This window comes from Lolium rigidum, chromosome 3 (assembly GCF_022539505.1).
Source record: "Lolium rigidum isolate FL_2022 chromosome 3, APGP_CSIRO_Lrig_0.1, whole genome shotgun sequence".
NCBI lineage: Eukaryota > Viridiplantae > Streptophyta > Magnoliopsida > Poales > Poaceae > Lolium > Lolium rigidum.
The window spans coordinates 400,784,827-400,804,393 of record NC_061510.1 but is presented as its reverse complement, the minus strand read 5'-3'; the positions used below and the strand labels follow the sequence as shown (position 1 = coordinate 400,804,393).

Sequence of the window (19,567 nt, the reverse complement as noted above, 5' to 3'; positions counted from 1 at the left end):
CTGCATCAGCCATGCCATGCCATGCCATGCATATGTTCACCCCGAATTAAATATTTTTGCCCGGTTTAACTGTCCTAATTATACAAGTGGCAATCGTCTTATCGTCACCTTCTTCACGTCGGATGCTTATATAAATATAGCGTCCACATAATTACTTGGCATTAGATGATGAGAGTTTACCAACACTACAAGAGATGTGCAGATGTTCTGACCGCAGCTTGGAAGATTTAAACAATAAGTTGTAAGGACGCATGTGTAAAAGTTTTGCTCATAAAAAAACATAAGTCAAATATTATGCACATGAAATTTATCGAGTATGAAGATGGGTACATAGTTTCATCCTCAAGATTTTTATATGTTCTATGATATTGTTATGGTCAAGAGGGGAGAGTGGAGAGTTGGAGCTATATAAAGCCGACAAAATATAGGTATTCTATTGTAGACGAAAAACACATACATCGGGGGGTTTTATACACACCCTATAAATGATAAATGCATTGCACCCTTTTGTGCACTTTCTGTAAACAAATGTGGTGCAAACGCTATTTAGCCCATCATTTTGTCTTATTTTTCTGCTTGACGAGACAATAGATGCACCATATGAATAACTTTTTAAGATAAAAGACTTAATACGAGCCCAACATTAAATTAACGAAAGAATCAACCGGGCAGAAGTACAACATGATGGGAGACCAGGTTACAATGAAAACACAAAACAGAAAAGAACAGCACCCAATAAAAAAGACGATTAAAGGCCAAATGAATAAATGTGGTGCAAACACAATGGAATACGTTAGCCCGTCATTTTTATCGTATTTTTTGTGCTACAAGACAAGAAATGAGACACACACACGAATAATCACACATGTTTGAAAAAAAAATAGACATATTTTCGTTTTCTCAAACATGAGTTTGTCCGACTCCTCTGGTCTCTCGTCCCAACAAAGGCAACGAGCCATGCCACAAACCTCATAAACTTTTTGATCTTTCACTCGGAGGGATACAATCCAACTAAGCGATGGGTGGCTGAAATTTAAATTTAACCGAATCTTTTGAAATTTCCATGTATATTGGGATTTCAGGCTAAAATCAAACCTCGCGGGCCACTCACTAACCATTTTTCTCCTTTCCCCCATCTCGGATAAGCTGAGCTGAACAGAGGTGACCCCATGCCCGCCGCGGCCGCCGTCCACCTCGCGCCGCTTCCCCCTCGCGCACAGCCCCACCCCCACTCAATCAACCCTCCTCCGCCGCCGGCCAAGCCCACCGCCGCGTCACTCCCGCAATGGAACGCGCTCCTCGCGGGCCACTCCCGCGCCGGCCGCCACGCCGACGCCCTGGCCCTCCTACCGCCGCTCCTCGCCGCCTCCGAGGGCCTCGCCCCGGACAGGTTCACGCTCCCTCCCGCCGCCAAGTCCTGCGGCTTCCTCCGCGACGGCGCGACCACGGGGCGCCAGGTCCACGCGCTCGCCGCCAAGCTCGGCCTGGCCAGCGGCGACCCCTTCGTCGCCAACTCTCTCGTCTCGATGTACGGCCGGTGCGGCCGCGCCGAGGACGCCGAGAAGGTGTTCGACGGGATTCCGACCGCGTCCAGGAACCTCGTCTCCTGGAACGCGCTCATGGCGGCGCTCTCGGCCTACCCGCGCCGAGCCATCGAGGTGTTCCGAGACTGCCTGGTCGATCTTTCAGAGGCCGTACCGGACGAGGCCACGCTGGTCACGGTGCTCCCGATGTGCGCCGCGCTCGGGTGTCCGGGGACAGGCATGGCGGTGCACGGCCTCGCGGTGAAGTCTGGGTGGGACGCGGCTGCGCGCGTGAGCAACGTGCTCGTCGACATGTACGCCAAGTGCGGCGAGCTCGCCAACGCCGAGCGCGCGTTCCTCCAGGCTTCCGAGAGCAACGTCGTGTCCTGGAATGTGATGCTCGGCGGGTACGCGAGGAACGGCGAGGCCGGCGCTGCGTTCGGGCTGCTGCGTGAGATGCAGCTGACGGAGGAACGCGGCGTGCCAGCCGATGAGATCACCGTGCTGAGCGTCCTGCCGGCCTGCTCAGGGCCGCCGGAGCTGGCCAAGCTGAGGCAGCTGCATGCCTTTACCATCCGTAGAGGTCTGGACTGGACCGGCGGCAATGACATGGTGCTGAATGCTCTGATGGCAGCCTATGGGAGATGTGGATGCTTGCTCCATGCCAGCCATCTCTTTACTAGCATCCGGAGCAAGACGGTGAGCTCATGGAACACGCTGATCGGCGCCCACGTCCAGAACGGCGAGGTGAACACTGCGATCGAGCTGTTCCTTCAGATGGCTAGTCATTGTGGACTGAAGCCTGACTGGTTTAGCATTGGGAGCTTGCTCTTGGCATGTGGCAACCTGAAGCATTTGCTCCATTGCAAGGCTACCCATGGGTTCATCCTCAGGAATGGACTGGACAGGGATTCCTTCATCCGGTCCTCGCTCCTCTCGGCATACATCCAATGCGGGACGGTGTCTTTGGCTCGTTTGCTCTTCGATGATGAAGCGGTGGAGAACGATGAGGTGTCATGGAACACCATGATTGCTGGTTACTCACAGAACGGACTACCCAGTGAAGCACTCCAGCTCTTCAGGGAGATGCAATCCAATGTAGCAAGAGGACACCGACCATTACTGATATCAGCAACAAGCGCCTTGATGGCTTGCTCAGAACTACCAGCTGTTAGATTAGGGAAGGAGATGCATTGTTTCGCCCTGAAAGCCAATTACTGCGAGGACTCGTTCCTATCAAGCTCACTGATAGACATGTACTCAAAGTGTGGATTTGTGGATGATGCCAGGGCGTTCTTTGACCGGCTGGAGGCAAAAGACGTTGTCTCGTGGACGGCGATGATCACCGGATACGCCATCAATGGTGCTGGGAAGGAAGCTGTTGAGCTGTATGACAGGATGAGGAGGGAGGGGGTGGAACCTGATGAGTTCACCTACCTTGGCCTACTGGTGGCGTGTGGCCATGCCGGAATGTTGGAGGAGGGGCTACATTTCTTCGAGGAGATGAGAAACCATTGTGAAACAGAGGCAAAGCTAGAACACTATGCCTGCATTGTCGGCATGCTGAGCCGAGGAGGGCGCTTTGCCGATGCCATGGCGCTCATGGAGGAGATGCCGGAGGAGCCCGACGCCAAGGTACTGAGCTCGGTGCTCTCTGCCTGCCACATACATGGAGAGGTTGAGCTGGGAAGGGAGGTTGCTGAGAGGCTGCTTGAGCTGGAACCCGACAAGGCCGAGCACTATGTCCTCGCCTCCAACATGTACGCCGGAACTGGCCAGTGGGATGATATGAGGAAGGTGAGGAAGATGCTCAGGGGCGCTAGCGTCGCCAAGGAGCCGGGCTGTAGCTGGATCGACGTTGCGGGCAAGGTGTACAGCTTCGTCGTCGGAGAGAACTCGCTCCCTGAGATGGACGAGGTAAGGAGGATGTGCCACGGTCTCGAACAGAGGATCCGCGAGATCGGATACGTTCCCGACACCACGGTCGTGCTCCACGAGCTGGAGGAGGAAGAAAAGGTGGAGGCGCTGCGATGGCACAGCGAGAAGCAGGCCATTGCGTTCGGGCTGCTGAGGACAGCCGGGCCGGCGAAGGTTAGGGTGTTCAAGAACATCAGGATGTGCAAGGACTGCCATAATGCTGCTAAGCTGATCTCCAAGGTAGTAGAGAGGGAGATTGTGGTTCGGGACAAGAAGAGGTTTCATCATTTCAGGGACGGGAAATGTTCCTGTGGCGACTACTGGTGACTAGAATGGAATGAAAGTTTGTTAAAACCATAATCACCGTCCAAAAGTTTTTGAGAAAGATGTTTCAAAGCCATAAAAAATGGAACCTGGGAAGAAATTGTGCTAGTGAACATAAATTCCCATTTGGAACCTAGAACTTGTACATAATAGTGAAGTTGCAGTTCAGAACCATGCTAATAGAAGAGATGTGATCAAATTAACCTTAAACAAAATTGTTTTTGTTCACCCTACGCATTTACAGTTAGCCCAGTACAAATCTGTGAATCAGGGGGGGTTGTCAGGAAGTTCACTGTCAGCTCACTCACTACCAGGTAGCAATTACACTAGCATACAAGCATGTACGTAAAGGCAGGCAAAGCAAACACACTTACAGACTACAGACTATCATTAATGGGCCGAGCATGTCTAACAAAAAAAAGTTGCGCCGGCTCAGTCTCAATGCTGCGTTGGAAAATTTGCCGCTGTTATGTTTATGGACACCATCTCGCGACCCGGACGTTTGGAACCTGGGTGCGCGCGCACCCGTTTACGATAAGTTCAAAAAATGTTATTTAAAAAATTTCAAAAAAATGTGAAGTAAATTTTTGCATGTACATATTATGCTGATACTTACTCGTGTAAGTTTTCACGAAAAAATACCATTGTGTGTGGCCTGCATAAAAATGACAAAATGTCCAAATGAGAATAGTGAACAGGAATTTGCACTATTCACAGGAATAGGAATTTGCATTTTGTCATTTTTGTGTAGGTCACATACAATGGTATTTTTCCGTGAAAACACACACGAGTAAGTATCAACATAGTATATACATGCAAAATTTTACTTCACATTTTTTTGAAACTTTTAAATAGCATTATTTTGAACTTTACGTAAACGGGTGCGCGCGTACCCAGGTTCCATTCACCATTTCCGCACCATCTCGTCCTAATTATGTCGTCACTTCATCGGAATAGCCACGACGGTAGGAAACCACACTAGTGGAAAACAGGGTTTTTGTAGCGGGGGGTAAGGGCCTTTTGTCGCGGGTGGCCATCCGCGACAAAAGAGGCGCGATAAAAGGTCCACCTTTTGTCGCGGGTCGCTTATCACCCGCGACATATAGCCCACCACGTGGCAGGCGCGGGGCGCGCAGGGGACAGGCCCTTTTGTCGCGGGCGGTATTACCACCCGCGACAAAAGGCCCTCTACATGGCGCGCGCTACAACGCCGCTGCTTTAGGGTTTGAGGGTGCAGCCCCCCCCCCCCCCCGCCACCGACCGCCTGTTATTTCATTTTTTTCATTCGAAAATAAAAGTTGCATATATTTGTACACTACTAGAAGTGGTACACGTTCATTCATTATTTATATATATATATATATATATATATATATCGATCAAACAAATATTGGAAGCAAAAGTCGATTCCCCTTACATATATATATATATATATATACATGTAGCTCACGATCGACAAGCGGTACTAACGACCGTCTATTTGGAGGTAGAGCATCTATTTGGACTAAACAAGCCTTTGTTGTTTAGTACTTCTCTAACCAAAAGTCCCGCCAGTTCCTCCGCAATTGCTAGTAGGTGTTCCTTTGGTTGGAGTCTGTCCCGCATGAAGTCGACCTATATACGAAAATGAGATGAGTATGACTATATCAATCTTGATAACGAAATATTGACGATAATAAATAAAGTTGTGAATGTTATTGCTTACGTTGAATTTATTTTTATTCTGCTTCTCAGTGGTTAACATGCGAATGGACTCGCAAACGTAGTATCCACATAGATTCGTCCCTTGTGGCTGCTGAGGGCACGGTACAGGAGTAAATGTTAGCTTCTCCGCCTGAGTACCGTCCTTATGATGATTCTTGAAAGCTGTCCAAGCCCTGCCAGTGCAAAAGAATGATTGAATGAGTGGATAATTAATTGATATCTCACGAAAGATATAGCGCGGTGATGAAGGAAATTACACTTGGAGCAACTTCGCAAGTCGCGGAACCCGTCCACGCCTCTACTCGGTGGGTCTCTTACTTCAACTATTCCCTTATCGGGTTGAATGTCTAGTAGAATCCGAGTGGAAGCCGCACATGTTATGTATATACGTCAGGAATGACACTTAACATCGAGTAAGAAAAATTGAATGTGCATAAAAGATCATTAAGACTCTCACTCATAGTTGTAAGGAAACAATATTGAATCACAGAAATATTGCTCCCCCAAAAACCTTAGTAGGTTTCCCCCCGTTTCTTGGCCTTTATGCTTTACCGTTTCAACATGTATTTTATCTGGGTCAACAAACCCAATATTGATAATATTATTACTTTTGCATTCACTGATCTTCAGTCTGCATAATAGAACACATAAGATATAATGAGTATATGCAATGAAAACGAACATGAACTGAATGAAAATGAACTTATATGTAGTTAACAACTTACAAGCAATAGCAACTCATGAGAGATTTGTCGAGGGCTTCTAAATTGAATAACCGCCGAGTTCATTCATCTCAATATGGATCTCCTCCTTTCGGTAGTAATATTCCCATGGTATACTCGCCACGACGTACCTTATGTTCTCCTTGCATGCATCAAGGTACCACTGATGCAAATTCCGCATATGTGTTGGCAGTTTATGCAGCTGCTCTCTGCTGACCAAGTCGGGCCCGTAGACAAATTTAGGAGCTATATCAGCAGTGGGTAGTGCAGCATCTGCTGCAGACAGCAACTCCTCCACGGTAACTGAACAGGCAGCCGCTAGCTTTGCAGCTTCTTCCATATCGAAACCACCCTGTTCCTGGTACACCTTGGGAACATTGAACACTTTGAGTGCTAGGATCGATTGTTTGGGCTGATCTCCGAGCAGGGGAACTTCCTTTCTTTTTTTGCCTTTTGTCGTTTGCTTGGCCTTGAGGGGTGCACTTGTTGAACTTGACTTCTTCTCGGCTGCACTTCTAGCCGATGATTTGCTCGTGCTAGCCTTGTCATCCTTCTTCTTCTTAGCCTTTTCATCTTTCTTCTCGTCAATTACCCTCGCAAGGTGGCGTGTATAGTCATCCTTCTTCTCGTGTAAGTCATATTGCGATGGTGTGTTCAGAAAACTAATAGCATATTCTTTTTGCTTCTCGGTGTATGGCTCTGGCGCTGGAGGTTTTGGCTTATGAAAAAAATCATAATTGTATTTCGCAACAATGGCCTCATTTTCCTCGACAGTACGATCGTAAGGACGGGGGAGGAACCTTTGGTACTTTTGGGAGGGGCGACATCTTGCGGACAGGACTCTTGAAACGCTTCCGGCTGGGTGCATTCCGAGTCTTTGTGGGCGGAGGCGGCGGCGCTGGAGATGGAGATGGATGATACGTCCCAAACGTATCTATAATTTCTTATGTTCCATGCTACTTTTATGATGATACTCACATGTTTTATACACATTATATGTCATATTTATGCGTTTTCCGGAACTAACCTATTGACGAGATGCCGAAGGGCTAGTTGCTGTTTTCTGCTGTTTTTGGTTTCAGAAATCCTAGTAAGGAAATATTCTCGGAATCGGACGAAATCAATGCCCAGCATCTTAGAATCACACGAAGCTTCCAGAACACCCGAGAGCCACCAGAGGAGGGCCCCGTGGGCCCCGGATGATAGGGCTGGCGCGGCCGGGGGTGGGCCGCGCCCCCCTACTGTGTCGTCGCCTCGTCAGCCCTCCGACTCCGCCTCTTCTCCTATTTAAAGGTCCCTGACCTAAAACCTCGATACGGAAAAGCCATGGTACGAGAAACCTTCCAGAGCCGCCACCATCGCGAAGCCAAGATCTGGGGGACAGGAGTCTCTGTTCCGGCACGCTGCCGGGACGGGGAAGTGCCCCCGGAAGGCTCCTCCATCGACACCACCGCCATCTTCATCACCGCTGCTGTCTCCCATGAGGAGGGAGTAGTTCTCCATCGAGGCTAAGGGCTGTACCGGTAGCTATGTGGTTAATCTCTCTCTGTACCCCAATACAATGATCTCATGAATTGCTTTGCATGATTGAGATCCATATGATGAGCTTTGTATCACTATTAGTCTATGTGCTACTCTTGTGATGTTATTAAAGTATTCTATTCCTCCTTCACGGTATAATGGTGACAGTGTGTGCATCGTGTAGTACTTGGCGTAGGTTATGATCATAATCTCTTGTAGGTTATGGAGTTAATTATTACTATGATAGTATTGATGTGATTTATTCCCCCTTCATAGTGTAAAGGTGACAGTGTGTATGCTATGTTAGTACTCGGTTTAAGTTGCAAAGATCTATTATGTTCTAAGGTTACTTAAACATGAATGTCAAATGTTGTGGAGCTTGTTAACTCCGGCATTGAGGTGCTCTTGTAGCCCTACACAACGAATGGTGTTCATTATCAAACAAGAGTATATGTAGCACAAAGGAAGAGAACTTATTTATTTATGTGATCAATGTTGAGAGTGTCCACTAGTGAAAGTATGATCTAGGCCTTGTTCCCAAAATACTGCAATCATCGCTTGTTTACTGTTTTACTGCATCTTTACTTCCTGCAATATTACTACCATCAACTGCACGCCAGCAAGCACTTTTCTGGCGCCGTTACTACTGCTCATATTCATTCATACCACTTGTATTTCACTATCTCTTCGCCGAACTAGTGCACCTATACATCTAACAAGTGTATTAGGTGTGTTGGGGACACAAGAGACTTCTTGCTTTGTGATTGCAGGGTTGCTTGAGAGGGATATCTTTGACCTCTTCCTCCCTGAGTTCGATAAACCTTGGGTGATCCACTTAAGGGAAACTTGCTGCTGTTCTACAAACCTCTGCTCTTGGAGGCCCAACACTGTCTACAAGAATAGAAGCACCCGTAGACATCAAGCACTTTTCTGGCGCCGTTGCCGGGGAGGAAAGGTAAACAGGCACTCACACTCCGGACCCCGGCAACTAAGCCACTTTTCTGGCGCCGTTGCCGGGGAGTAAAGGTAAAAGGCACTCATACTCCGGTCCCAGGTAACTAAGTACTTTTCTGTTGCCGTTGTGTGTGTGCTCGAAGCTATTTCCTTTAGATCCTGCAATTGCATCTTTTTGTTTCTTATTTTTATTTCACTAGTAAGGCTTAATGGAAGACAACAACAAAATGAGAGATCTTTATGAACTTTATTTGGAATTAGGACATGATGTGTTTGAAGAGAAAATTAAAAAACCCATGGAACTTATGCATGCTAATGGGAATGTTATTAGTATGAATGCTTTGAACACCATTGTTGCTAATGCTATGGAAGAATTTAAGCTTGGGGAGGTCGGTTTTGATGAAAATGATCTCTTTAGCCCTCCGGGTATTGAGGAGAAAGTTTATGTTGATTATGATATGCCTCCCATATATGATGATTATAATGATAGTGGTCTTTTGGTGCCGCCTACTATGGAGGATAAATTTAATTATGATTATACTATGCCTCCTATATTTGATGATGAGAATAATAATGATAGCTACTTTGTTGAATTTGCTCCCACTACAACTAATAAAATTGATTATGCTTATGTGGAGAGTAATGATACTTTTATGCATGTGAATAAGAATGCTTTATGTGATACTTATATTGCATGATGCCTCTGAAAATTATTATGAGAGAGGAAAATATGGTTGTAAAAATTTTCATGTTACTAAAACACCTCTCTATATGCTGAAATTTTTGAAGTTACACTGGTTTTATCTTCCTATGCTTGTTACTTTGCTCTTCATGAACTAGTTTATTTACAAGATTCCTATGCATAGGAAGCATGTTAGACTTAAATATGTTTTGAATTTGCTTTTTGATTCTCTCTTTTGCTTCAACTCTTATTTCTTCCGCGAGCATCATTAAAATTGCTGAGCCCATCTTAATGGCTATAAAGAAAGAACTTCTTGGGAGATAACCCATGTGTTTATTTTGCTACTGTTTTTTTGTGTCTTGGAAGTTGTTACTACTGTAGCAACCTCTCCTTATCTTTATTTTATTACATTGTTGTGCCAAGTAAAGTCTTTGATAGTAAAGTCAATACAAGATTTGGATTACTGCGCAGAAACAGATTTCTTGCTGTCACGAATTTGGGCAGGGTTCTCTGTAGGTAACTCAGAAAAATCTGCAAATTTACGTGCGTGATCCTCAGATATGTACGCAACTTTCATTCAATTTGAGCATTTTCATCTGAGCAAGTTAAGTGCCCCTGTAAAATTCGTCTTTACGGACTGTTCTGTTTTGACAGATTCTGCCTTTTATTTCGCATTGCCTCTTTTGCTATGTGGGATGGATTTCTTTGTTCCATTAACTTCCAGTAGCTTTGGGCAATGTCCGAAGTGTTAAGAATGATTGTGTCACCTCTGAACATGTGAATTTTTGATTATGCACTAACCCCCTAATGAGTTTGTTTCGAGTTTGGTGTGGAGGAAGTTTTCAAGGGTCAAGAGAGGAGGATGATATACTATGATCAAGAAGAGTGAAAAGTCTAAGCTTGGGGATGCCCCCGTGGTTCATCCCTGCATATTTCAAGAAGACTCAAGCGTCTAAGCTTGGGGATGCCCAAGGCATCCCCTTCTTCATCGACAACTTATCAGGTTCCTTCTCTTGAAACTATATTTTTATTCGGTCACATCTTATGTACTTTACTTGGAGCGTATGTTTGTTTTTGTTTTTGTTTTTGTTTGAATAAATGCTTGTGTGTGAGAGAGACACGCTCCGCTGGTTCATATGAACACATGTGTTCTATCTTTAATGTTCATGGCGGAGTTGAAAACTGCTTCGTTAATTGTTATTTGGTTGGAAACAGAAAATGCTTCATGTGGTAAATGGTATAATGTCTTGAATAATGTGATACTTGGCAATTGTTGTGCTCATATAGATCATGTTTAATCTCTTGCATCATGTACTTTTCACCTATTAATGAAGAACTACATAGAGCTTGTTAAAATTTGGTTTGCATGATTGGTTTCTCTAGAGTCTAGATATTTTCTGGTTAAGATGTTTGAACAACAAGGAAGACGATGTAAAGTCTTATAATGCTTACAATATGTTCATATGTGAGCTTTGCTGCACCTTTTATACTTGAGTTTGCTTCAAACAACCTTGCTAGCCTAGCCTTGTATTGAGAGGAATTCTTCTCGTGCATCCAAATCCTTGAGCCAATAACCATGCCATTTGTGTCCACCATACCTACCTACTACATGGTATTTCTCCGCCATTCCAAAGTAAATTACTTGAGTGCTAACTTTAAAATTTCTATTCTTTGTCTTTGCAATATATAGCTCATGGGACAAATAGCTTAAAAACTATTGTGGTGAAGAATATGTAGCTATGTATACTTATTTCTTATAAGTTGCTTGTTGAGCGGTAACCATGTTTCTGGGGACGCCATCAACTTTTACACCTTTGTTGAATATCATGTGAGTTGCTATGCATGTTCGTCTTGTCTGAAGTAAGGGTGATTTTCATGATCAAATGGTTTGAGTATGCATATTGTTAGAGAAGAACATTGGGCCGCTAACTAAAGCCATGAATCATGGTGGAAGTTTCAGTTTGGACAATTAATCCTCAATCCCTTATGAGAATTTTATCTGTTGTTGAATGCTTATGCATTAAAGAGGAGTCCATTATCTGTTGTCTATGTTGTCCCGGTATGGATGTCTAAGTTGAGAATAATCAAAAGCGAGAAATCCAATGCGAGCTTTCTCCTTAGACCTTTGTACAAGCGGCATAGAGGTACCCCTTTGTGACACTTGGTTGAAACATATGCTATGCAATGATAATCCATGTTAATCCAAGCTAATTAGGACAAGGTGCGAGCACTATTGGTATATTATGCATGAGGCTTGCAACTTATAGGATATCTTATACATAACACATATGATTTATTACTACCGTTGACAAAATTGTTTCTATGTTTTCAAAATAAAAGCTCTAGCACAAAAATAGTAATCCATGCTTCTGATACGTCCAATTTGCATCACTATTTTATATCATAATTTGCTGTTATTCATTGATATATTTCATATTTGGAGATAATACTTATGTTATTTCATCTATTTTGCATGTTTCATGATTATTGGAGGATCGCGCACCGGAGTCGGGATTCTCGCTGGAAAAAGCGCCGTCAGAATGCAATATTTCGGAAGATCAACAGTTGACGGAAATTATATGGAAAATCCTATTTTTCCAGAAGACGAAGGGAGCCAGAAGGGGGAGCCGAGGGGACCCGAGGTGGGCTCACCCCATAGGCCGGCGCGGCCCAAGGCCTGGCCGCGCCGCCCTGTGAGGAGGGGGCCCACAGCCCCCTCTTGCCTCCTTTTCTCCGCGTACGCCTTCGCCCCAAAAACCTAAGCTCCAGGGGTACATCGCGAAGAGCCACAGCCGCCTCTGCGGGGCGGAGAACACCAGAGAGAAAAGAACTCTCCGGTAGGCTGAGATCCGCCGGGGAAATTCCCTCCCGGAGGGGGAAATCGACGCCATCGTCACCGTCATCGAGCTGGACATCATCTCCATCACCATCATCATCATCTTCATCATCATCACCGCCGTCTCCACCGCTGCACGCCGTCACCGCTGTAACAATTTGGGTTTGATCTTGATTGTTTGATAGGGGAAACTCTCCCGGTGTTGATTTCTACTTGTTATTGATGATATTGAGTGAAACCATTGAACCAAGGTTTATGTTCAGATTATTATTCATCATCATATCACCTCTGATCATGTTCCATATGATGTCTCGTGAGTAGTTCGTTTAGTTCTTGAGGACATGGGTGAAGTCTAAATGTTAGTAGTGAAGTATGGTTGAGTAATATTCAATGTTATGATATTTATGTTGTGGTGTTATTCTTCTAGTGGTGTCGTGTGAACGTCGACTACACGACACTTCACCTTTATGGGCCTAGGGGAATGCATCTTGTACTCGTTTGCCAATTGCGGGGTTGCCGAAGTGACAGAAACCTGAGCCCCCGTTGGTATATCGATGCGAGGAGGGATAGCAGGATCTCGCAGTTTAAGGCCGTGGTTAGATTTATCTTAATTACTTTCTTGTAGTTGCGGATGCTTGCAAGGGGTATAATCACAAGTATGTATTAGTCCTAGGAAGGGCGGTACATTAGCATAGGTTCACCCACACAACACTTATCAAAACAATGAAGATTAATTAGCCGTATGTAGCGAAAGCACTAGACTAAAATCCCGTGTGTCCTCGAGAACGTTTGGTTATTATAAGTAAACAAACCGGCTTGTCCTTTGTGCTAAAAAGGATTGGGCCACTCGCTGCAATTATTACTCTCGCACTTTACTTACTCGTACTTTATTCATCCGTTACATCAAAACCCCCGAATACTTGTCCGTGAGCATTTACAGTGAATCCTTCATCGAAACCGCTTGTCAACACCTTCTGCTCCTCGTTGGGTTCGACACTCTTATTTATCGAAAGTACTACGATACACCCCCTATACTTGTGGGTCATCAAGACTATTTTCTGGCGCCGTTGCCGGGGAGTGAAGCGCTATTGGTATGTGGAATTGGTAAGGGAAATTTCTACTGTTTGTGCTGATTTTATTTCTGCTCGTCTGCTATAATTCATTATGGAGAGATCTTCTCTTGAGTGTTTATTTGGGAAATCTACTACTACCGCAAAGGTAGTGGATGAGGCGCCAGGTAAGGAAGAAATACCATACAAAATACCTATGAAAATTATTGAACGTGTAGTGGATAACCGTTATACGGGGATGGAACTGTCCACCCTGGAGATCATTTACTGTTCTTACATGAATTATGCGGTTTATTCAAGTGTGCAAGTATTGCTATGGATGAAGTGAGGAAGAAACTATTCTCTATATCGCTGTCTGGTAAAGCGGCGCATTGGTATAAATTACTGGATAATGGGGATTCTCTTGAATGGAATGATATTGTGCCCCGGTTTTATTCTAAGTTCTATCCTCCAAGTGAGATTCACAAAGATCGGAATCGCATATATAATTTTTGGCCTCATGAAGGAGAGAGTATTGCCCAAGCGTGGGGGAGATTGAAGTCTTTAATGCTCAAATGCCCCATTCATGAGCTTCCCGGTAATATTATTATTGATAATTTCTATGCAAGACTTTCTTTTCAAGACAAGACCTTGCTGGATACTTCTTGTTCTGGATCATTTACACGCAACAAGGAAGAGTTTAAAAGGGACCTTCTTAATCGGATCCAAGAAAATACCGAAGGATGGGAGAACGACAAGGATAGAGAATCGTGTATAAATTATGATTATAAATGCATTGAAGCTTTTATGGATACCGATAAATTTCGTAATATGAGTGCTACTTATGGTCTTGATTCTCAAGTTGCCGCAAATCTTCATAAAGCTTTTGCTTCTCATTATGAATTGCCTAAGAAGAACTTTGATAAGTATCATGAACCGTATAAAGATAAAATTGATTCATCTATAAATAAATGTGTTGTAGTGGAAACTGTTGATCATGTTATTCCTGAAGCTTATATTGAAAAAACTCCTTTCCCTGCTAAAATGAAGGAGTACTCTGTTAGAAATAGTGCGGTTCATAAAAGTGAAAAGATACCTATAGAACCTGAAGAACAAATAAAAGTTGAAACTGTTGTTGCAATTATTAAAGATCTTGTGACTAAAAATGTGGAGGATGGTCATATTATTTTCTGTGAAGATGCCTCTAATATTGTTTCACATCCTAATAAGTCCAAGCAAGCTAGTGTTCCTATGCTATCTGTTAGAATTGGTGATCATTGTTATTATGGTTTATGTGATATTGGTGCAAGTATTAGTGCTATTCCTTATGAGCTTTACACGGAGATTATGCACGAAATTGGTTCTTGTGAACTTGAAGATATTGATGTGGTTATTCGGCTGGCTAATAGAGAAACTATCTCTCCAATTGGTATTGTACGAGATGTGGAAGTTCTATGTGGTAAGATTAAATATCCTGTCGACTTTTTGGTACTTGGTTCTCGTTGCTAGTAAATATTGTCCTATCATTTTTGGTAGACCTTTTTTAAATACTTGTGGAGCTATTATAGATTGCAAGAAAGAGAAAATTTTGACTAAATTTGCTGGTGAATCTTATGAGTTTAACTTCTCTAAATTTACCAAAACTCCTTATAAAGTTGATTTGCCTAATAATGATTTTAAAGTTGAACAGTGTGCATCTATTGCTCTTGCTCCTAGTAATCCTTTGCAGCAACATTTGGAGAATAGTGAGAGTGAAGCTTTTAGGGAATAAAGAGATGAGCTTGATGAAATTTTCCTTCGTCAACCTATTCTTAAGCATGATTTACCGGTGGAAGATCTGGGTAGAACACCACCACCAAAGGAAGATCCTGTCTTTGATTTAAAACCATTGCCTGATAATCTTAAATATGCTCATATTGATGATAAGAAAATATATCATGTTATTATTAGTTCTAAGCTTTCAGAGTTTGAAGAAGAAAGGTTATTGGAAATACTAAAGAAACACCGAGGTGCTATTGGCTACACTCTTGATGACTTGAAGGGGATTTCTCCCTCTATTTGCCAACACGCCACTAATATGGAAGATGATGCGAAGCCTGTTGTTGAACCTCAGCGTCGTCTAATTCCTAAGATGAAGCATGTGGTAAGAAATGAGGTATTAAGACTCCTTGACGCTGGTATTATATATCCTATTGCCGATAGTAGATGGGTTAGTCCCGTGCATTGTGTTCCTAAGAAAGGAGGAATGATCGTTGTGCCTAATGATAATGATGAGCTCATACCTCAAACAAGTAGTTGTAGGGTATAGAATGTGCATTGATTATCGAAAAGTTAATAAGGTTACTAAGAAAGATCATTACCCTTTGCCTTTTATTGATCAAATGTTAGAAAGGTTATCTAAAAATACTCATTTTTGCTTTCTTGATGGTTATTCCGGTTTTTCACAAATTGTCGTTAAAACTAAAGATCAAGAGAAAACCACTTTCACTTGTCCCTATGGAACTTATGCTTATAGGCGTATGCCTTTTGGTTTATGTAATGCTCCCGCTACTTTTCAAAGATGCATGTCTGCTATTTTTCATGGCTTTTGTGAGAGTATTGTAGAAGTATTCATGGACGATTTTTCCGTCTATGGAAATTCTTTTGATAATTGCTTGCGAAACCTTGATAAAGTTTTGCAGAGATGTGAAGAAACTAACCTTGTTCTTAATTGGGAGAAATGCCACTTTATGGTTAATGAAGGAATTGTATTGGGACATAAAATTTCCGAGAGAGGTATTGAAGTTGATAGAGCTAAAGTTGAAGCCATTGAGAAGATGCCCTATCCTAGGGATGTTAAAGGTATTCGTAGTGTTCTTAGTCATGCTTGGGTTTTATAGGAGGTTTATTAAAGACTTCTCCAAGATTTCAAAGCCTCTTACTAATCTTCTTCAAAAGACGTACCTTTTGTTTTTGATGATGATTGTAAGGAAGCTTTTGAAACTCTAAAGAAAGCCTTAACAACTGCCCCTATAGTTGAACCTCCCGATTGGAACTTACCATTTGAAATTATGTGTGATGCTAGTGATTTTGCTCGTAGGCGCTGTTCTTGGATAGCGAGTAGATAAAAAACTGAATGTTATTCATTATGCTAGTAAAACTCTTGATGCTTGCTCAAAGAAATTATGCTACTACTGAAAAAGAATTGTTAGCTCGTAGTCTTTGCTTGTGATAAGTTTAGATCTTATATCGTTGATTCAAAAGTTACTATTCATACTGATCATGCTGCAACCAGATACCTTATGCAAAAGAAAGATGCTAAGCCAAGGCTTATTAGATGGGTACTTCTGTTGCAAGAATTTGATTTACATATTGTAGATAGGAAAGGTGCTGATAATCCCGTTGCTGATAATTTGTCTAGATTGGAAAATATTGCTTATGATCCTGTTCCTCGTTAATGATAGTTTTCCAAATGAACAATTGGCTGTAATAAAGGTGAGCTCGCGAGACAGATCCTTGGTATGCCGATTATGCTAACTTTATTGTTTCCAAGTACTTGCCTCCAACCTTTTCAGCTTCAGAGAAAGGAGGAAATTCTTTTATGACTTGAGGCATTATTTTTGGGATGACCCACACTTATATAAAGAAGGAGTGGATGGTATTCTGCGAAGATGTGTTCCCGAATATGAGAAACAAGAGATATTGAGTAAATGTCATGGTACTGCTTATGGAGGACATCACGCCGGAGATAGAACCGCGCAAAAGGTTCTACAATCAGGTTTTTATTGGCCAACTCTCTTCAAAGATGCAAGGAAGTTTATTTTATCTTGTGATGAATGTCAAAGGGTTGGTAATATCTCCAGACGCAATGAAATGCCTATGAATTATACTCTTGTTATTGAACCATTTGATTGTTGGGGATTTGACTTCATGGGACCTTTTCCCTCTTCCAAGGTAACACTCATATACTTGTTGCTATTGATTATGTTACTAAATGGGTGGAAGCCATACCTACAAAAAGTGCTGATGGTGAGACCTCTTTAAGAATGCTTTTAGACATTATTTTTCCTAGATTTGGAGTTCCTAGATATATTATGACAGATGGAGGTTCTCATTTTATTCATGGTGGTTTTAGAAAGACTCTTGCTAAATATGGTATTAATCATAGAATTGCTTCCGCTTATCATCCTCAAACTAGTGGGCAAGTAGAACTATCAAATAGAGAAATTAAATCTATCTTGCAAAAGACTCGTTAATAAAACTAGAAAGAATTGGGCTAGTAAATTGAAGGAAGCACTATGGGCTTATAGAACTGCTTATAAAAACCCCATGGGAATGTCACCTTATAAAATGGTTTATGGAAAAGCTTGTCATTTACCTTTAGAACTAGAGCACAAAGCTTATTGGGCTCGTTAGAGAACTGAATAAAGATCCTAAACTAGCCGGTAATAAGAGGTTGCTGCAATTAAGTTCTCTAGATGAATGGAGAAGTGAAGCTTATGAAAATGCTAAACTCTTTAAAGAGAAAGTTAAGAAATGGCATGATAGAAGGATTATCAAAAGAGAGTTTAATATTGGGGATAAAGTCCTATTGTATCGGTCTCGTCTTAGATTCTTTGCAGGGAAATTACTCTCGAAATGGGAAGGACCATATGTTGTTGAGGAGGTGTATCGTTCATGAGCAATTAAAATTAGTTCTCTCCAAGGCAATGCCACACAAGTGGTGAATGGACAAAGACTCAAGTATTATATCTCAGGTGATTCTTATAATGTTGATGTTGGTTGATGTTGATGTTATTCGAGTGGAAACACCGGAGGCTTTCATCAAAGGTCAAATTGACAGTCCGCCGGAATTCGACTTTGAATAGGTAACAGTACTGGTAATAAAAAGTCCACGTTTTACTTTCCGAACAATGTTTTTGCTGTTTTTGGAAAATATGAAAAATTACGAGATCGAAACGTAGTGGAGGAGACGCACGAGGGCGTGCCCCCATAGGCCGGCGCGGGCCCCAGTCTGGCCGCGCCGCCCTATGAGGACACCGCCTCGTTGTCCCTCTCCGACTCTTGTTCGACCTGGTACTTTCCATCTGTCGTAAAAATTATTGCTATATAATCCCCCGGACCCCTGGAGGTCCGTATATCGGTTTCTCGACGTGTTTTGTTTCGAGCTGTTTCTGCCAGGATCTATTTTCAATCTATAAGCACCATGGTCTCCAACAACAAAGACAAGGAGCCTATGGAGGAAGATATTCAAGATCCCGAGTGGAAAGAGGTGGACGAGAGCGTCGAGGAAGAAGATGAAGAAGAAGTGGAGGAAGACTCGTGCGCATACCCGCGTGCTACCATTGCAAGCATCGAGGTGGTGGAGAACCCTTTTAATGCAAAGAAGAGCGCAAGAATTCGCACCGGAGGAAGATTTCCACGTCACTACCTAGCTCCAAAGACATCTTCTCCAGGCACTTACCACCCCTTCCGCAATGTAATTTACAATAATCAAATTGAAAGGACTCCCAAGGCAGCATTGCCTGGCAATTGGGATATAGATCGTTCTAACACTGCAGGAAGGATGAAGCCTGAAACTGAAGAGTGGGGAAATAACTCCAAGAGTTGGGACTCGCCGTCGGACATACTTCTTAACCGCGTCGAGCACAATTCGGAGATGATCCGCAACCTCATGTACAAGATTGATGAGCTTCAGGAGCTTGTTGAGAAGCTTGTCAAGAATTCACCATCACCACCGAAGGAGTAATTCATCATCGGTATTGGCATCCCCTTGGTTTGTTCCAAGCTTGGGGGAGTGCCGCGGTATCACATCATCACTACCTTTTACTTTTTACTATCAAGTAGTGTCATATCATGAGTAGGGAAGTTATCATATAATATGGGTTGCAGTGTGGAAGTATCTCTCCTTTAGTCGGTTGTCTATGTATCCCTTGGTGTGAGTTATCGTTATGAAATATTAATGAGAAGTCTTATCATTTACATATTGCACACCTTATTTTAGTTTGCAATTTCTATTATATGATTGATCTTGATTTTAGTATTGGTACCACTTTGGGAGCATTGAGTAAATCTATTTGGTTTTGGCAAACTTAGCATTGGTCAATAGCAACAACACCTTGAGGTTTAAGTAGAAAAGAGAATATATATAGTTGTTTCATTGTCTTCCTTTCTTGTTAGCTCATAGCTTATTATTCTGAAGTTAAAATTGTTTGTGCTTACAAGAAAGATGCATGATTGTTTCTATCACATGTATATTCGTTTATTTCCCTCAACTTTTGTGCTTGCTAATTAACCTTGCTAGCCAAAGACTTGTACTGAGAGGGAATGCTTCTCGTGCATCCAAACCTCAACCC

General features: G+C 42.9%; 1 protein-coding gene across 1 annotated transcript; it reads left to right on the top strand.

Moving 5' to 3' along the window:
- The first annotated feature begins 1,169 nt into the window (after positions 1–1,169).
- On the top strand, positions 1,170–3,979 carry LOC124704616 (pentatricopeptide repeat-containing protein At1g18485-like). Its single transcript, XM_047236888.1, has one exon. It carries the CDS (start codon positions 1,170–1,172, stop codon positions 3,765–3,767), a length of 2,598 nt encoding a protein of 865 aa, XP_047092844.1. The 3' UTR covers positions 3,768–3,979.
- Positions 3,980–19,567: the final 15,588 nt, after the last annotated feature.

Coding starts and splice junctions, on each gene's coding strand:
- LOC124704616 (XM_047236888.1), top strand. CDS start 1,170: ATGCCCGCCGCGGCCGCCGTCCACCTCGCGCCGCTTCCCCCTCGCGCA.